Source organism: Gilbertella persicaria, assembly GCF_025201335.1.
Source record: "Gilbertella persicaria strain CBS 190.32 chromosome Unknown B0P05scaffold_117, whole genome shotgun sequence".
NCBI classification, from domain to species: Eukaryota; Fungi; Mucoromycota; class Mucoromycetes; order Mucorales; family Choanephoraceae; genus Gilbertella; species Gilbertella persicaria.
In genome coordinates this window covers 1-3,738 of record NW_026252078.1, presented here as the reverse complement: position 1 = coordinate 3,738, position 3,738 = coordinate 1, and the positions used below count along the sequence as shown (strand labels likewise).

The following is a 3,738-nucleotide window of genomic DNA, read 5'->3' as shown; positions in this document are numbered from 1 at the left end:
AAGTTGGCCAGAAATAATGGTCAAGCCAAGGTGCGTTTACCCGATGAAGAAGATGAAAATGAAATTATTTTCGGTGGTGACGACGAGATTGATGTTGTCAAGCCTAAATATGCTGGTGTTGTTGTTGCCATTCTTGAACGTGCTCAGAATCAAGTGTTTTCAGGTACATTAACCTTGATGAGACCAAACAATAAGCGTGCTGCTTTACAACAACAAGAGGAAGAAGAGACAGGTACCAAAAAGGAAACACCTCGCATTGTCTGGTTCAAAGCTACAGATAAGCGTGTGCCTTTGATTGCTATTCCTATTGAACAAGTGCCTCAAGACTTTGTTGAAAACAACGAGGAATACAAGAATCGCTTGTTTGTTGGTTCTATTAAGCGTTGGCCCATTACCTCACTGCATCCTTTTGGTACTTTGGAAAAAGAATTGGGTGCTATCACTGATTTGGATGTACAGATCAAGGCTATTTTGGCTGATTCCAACGTGACACATACTCCCTTTACCGAGGCTGTCATGGAATGCGTTCCTCCTAGTCCATTTCAGTTTACTCCACCTGAAGACGGCACTCGTCGTGATCTGACTTTAGATCCAGAACATCGTATGATCACCATTGATCCAGTAGGAAGCACTATTTTTGAAGATGGTCTATCTATTATTCGTTTGGGTGATGATACTTATGAAGTGGGTGTACATGTTGCTGATATTGCCTACTTTATCAAGCCGCATTCTCCTTTGGACAAAGAAGCTAGAGCAAGAGCAGTGAGTGTTACTCTTGATCAAAAAACTGTACCAATGATCCCCGACGAATTATCTGAAGTTGCCAACTTTTCTTTAAACCAACTCAAGTAAGTCAATTTGTATGAGTGTGAGTGTGTATATTGACAATAACAACACCAAAATAGACCTGCTTTCTCTATTATTTGGAAACTCAACTCAGATGGTATGCTTCTTGATACTTGGTTTGGAAAGACAGTTGTCAAGTAAAGTATAAGCCTCAAGTTATCCAATTATAGAGACTAACAAACCTTAATTTTTTTTTTTTTAGATCAAGTGCTCAGTTGACCTATGAGGATGCACAAGCTATTGTTGAAGGCAACAATGATGATAGATACAGTCAAGAAATCAACAACGATGTCCGCATGCTATACAGCCTTGCCAAAACCCTTCATACATCTCGTTATACCAAAGACGCCATGTCTTTAGCTAGACAAGGCTTAGTTTTTGATGACCCCAACCAACCTACTCAAGTTACCATTACTGACGCAAAATCTGATATTACTAAGATTGTCAAGGAGTTTTCCTTCTTGGCCAACAAATGCGTCGCTCAAAAGATATCTAGTCAATACCCAGAACAAGCATTATTGCGTCGTCAAGCACCTCCTAATAGCAGAAAGATTGTAAGTTTGAGGGTTATGTATTTACAATTACTAAATCTCGGTCTAGAATGAGTTGAAGGATTATGCTTCACGCTATTTAGGTATTGAGCTGAATATTACCAATGCGTCCACTATTCAGAAATCAATTCAAGAAATTCAAGATGAAGAATTGCGTCAACTTGTGTCCATCTTGGTTCTCAAGACAATGCAACCACCCAAGTACTTTTGTACTGGTACATTTGACATTACCAAATATTTCCATTTTGCTGCTGGTGTTCCTCTCTTTACGCACTTCACTTCACCTCTTCGTCGATATGCTGATATCATTGTTCATCGTCAGTTGGAATATGCATTAAATGGGGGTATGTGTATATTGCTGTATATAGTAGGTAATTAATATCATGTTCTAGAAAAACATTTCTTCTTGGACCGTGATACAGTCCAAAAACTAGCTCAACATTGTAATGTAAAGAAGGAAGCTAGTTTAGCCGCACGCGAACAGGGCAAGTTATTATCACTTGCTTTATATCTTGTTCACAAGCAAGACTGCATGCAACCACAACAAGCAGTGACTACAGCCACTCCATTGACAACCACAGTCTATAGCGAAGCACGAGTGATTGCTGTGAATGAAGATTACTTCGATGTTTCTTTACCTGAATTCGGTATGGAAAGACGTATTCACTTGGCCAACTTGCCCTTATCCAGACATAAATACAACCCTGTTGAGCGAGCATTGACCATGTTCTGGAAAGAAGGTGTGGTTCCTTCTACTGGTTTGCAACAACAATGGAGTCTTTCTGACGATGAATATGAAGAAGAAGAATTATTGAATTCATTTCCTGAAGCGTCTCAATCTACTCCACTGACAAAGACAACTGACAGTGATGTTGATAAGAAACAATTTGAAGCTATTGCCTTGGCAGCTTCTAAAGCTGGCATTGTCCCTGGTCCTACTACCTCAACACCTGGAAAGAAGTCTGCTTCCAAGAGAGCCTCTATCATCAGTTCTCGTTTATCAGCAAGCACAGGCTATAGTTCGGAACAATCATCTCAAACAATTAAGGCCTTGGATAAGGTCAGAGTTATGCTTACGATTGAAATGGTCAGAACTCCTCCTTTAATCAGAGTATTTGCTGCTAATCCTTATGCTTAAACACAAGCATTTATATATATTATATATTTTCTTATTGTTTATATTTTTTCTTTTTTTAAAAAACACACACACATACGTATCTATTTGAATAAAAAAGATAACACATCTGTAATCTTTATTATACATCGTTAATTCTCACACTGCATAATTCCTTAAGACCAGAATACCGTCCATTAGGATATAACACCGAAACTGTCAAGAGATTTGCTTTTTCTTTTACTTGACTGAATCACCAAGCATATAATTCATTCTAATGCATGATTTACGCATACGCAATCATGATCCAAGATAGACTGTATAGTGTCACCTTTTCATGTGCTGCAATATGACAATGTCAAATAACAACCATGCCAGGTATTTGAACCCAGACTAGATGACTCACTTGAGTATAAAAGCATTTTTTTATTTGTTATTGTATCATTTTTTTTACATTAAAAAAATATGAGTTCAGATCGTACCTGTTGGAATATCAAGGCTTCTAGAGTAGCTAACCAAGCCCACAACCCCATTCGAGCTATTGTAGATAAACTCAAGTTGAACCCCAACCTTACCAAGCCCTTGATCAGCTTGTCTATCGGTAATATTGACAATGACTTTATAACGCGTGAAAATTGACATATTGTAGGTGACCCCACCATTTTCGGTAACTTTAATGTGGATCCTAGTGTCAATGAAGCTGTTATCAAGCAAATTGAAAGCTTCCGTTCCAATGGCTATCCTCCTGCTGACGGTAAGCATCGATATTTGTAATGATATTGACAAAGAATCGTCAGGTTATTTGGTTGCACGAACAGCTGTTGCTCAAGCTCATTCTGATCCTGCTGCCTCTCTTACAGCAAATGATGTTATTTTAGCCAATGGTTGTTCTGGTGCTCTTGAAATGTGCTTTAATGTTCTTTGTAATGAAGGGCAAAACATTCTTTTGCCTCGCCCTGGCTTTTCTCTCTATGCTTCATTGGCTGCTGTCAAGTTTACAGAAGCAAGATTTTATGATTTACTGGTAAGTAGAAGCTTTAGTGTATAGTCAATTGACATGAATAGCCTGAACAAAACTGGGAAGCTGATCTAAAGCAAATGGAAAGTTTAATTGACGACAAGACCAGCGCTATTTTAGTCAACAAGTAAAGATCAAATTGGCTCTATATGATCATGCATTAATAACTTACATAGTCCTTCTAATCCGTGTGGCTCTGTCTATTCCCG

The 3,738-nt window shown here is 38.4% G+C and overlaps 2 protein-coding genes across 2 annotated transcripts; both read left to right on the top strand.

Moving 5' to 3' along the window:
- B0P05DRAFT_482341 (uncharacterized protein) lies at positions 1-2,535 on the top strand (the record flags this gene model as incomplete). Its single annotated transcript, XM_051575220.1, has 5 exons — positions 1-848; positions 906-983; positions 1,049-1,400; positions 1,447-1,741; positions 1,790-2,535. Coding segments are annotated over 5 exons (2,319 nt in total), but the record flags the coding sequence as incomplete, so codon positions are not given.
- Positions 2,536-2,976: 441 nt separating this feature from the next.
- On the top strand, positions 2,977-3,660 carry B0P05DRAFT_576536 (tyrosine aminotransferase; the record flags this gene model as incomplete). The annotated part of the gene is made up of 4 exons (XM_051581710.1): positions 2,977-3,112; positions 3,161-3,265; positions 3,309-3,535; positions 3,577-3,660. 4 exons carry the CDS (start codon positions 2,977-2,979, stop codon positions 3,658-3,660), a joined length of 552 nt encoding a protein of 183 aa, XP_051428903.1.
- Positions 3,661-3,738: the final 78 nt, after the last annotated feature.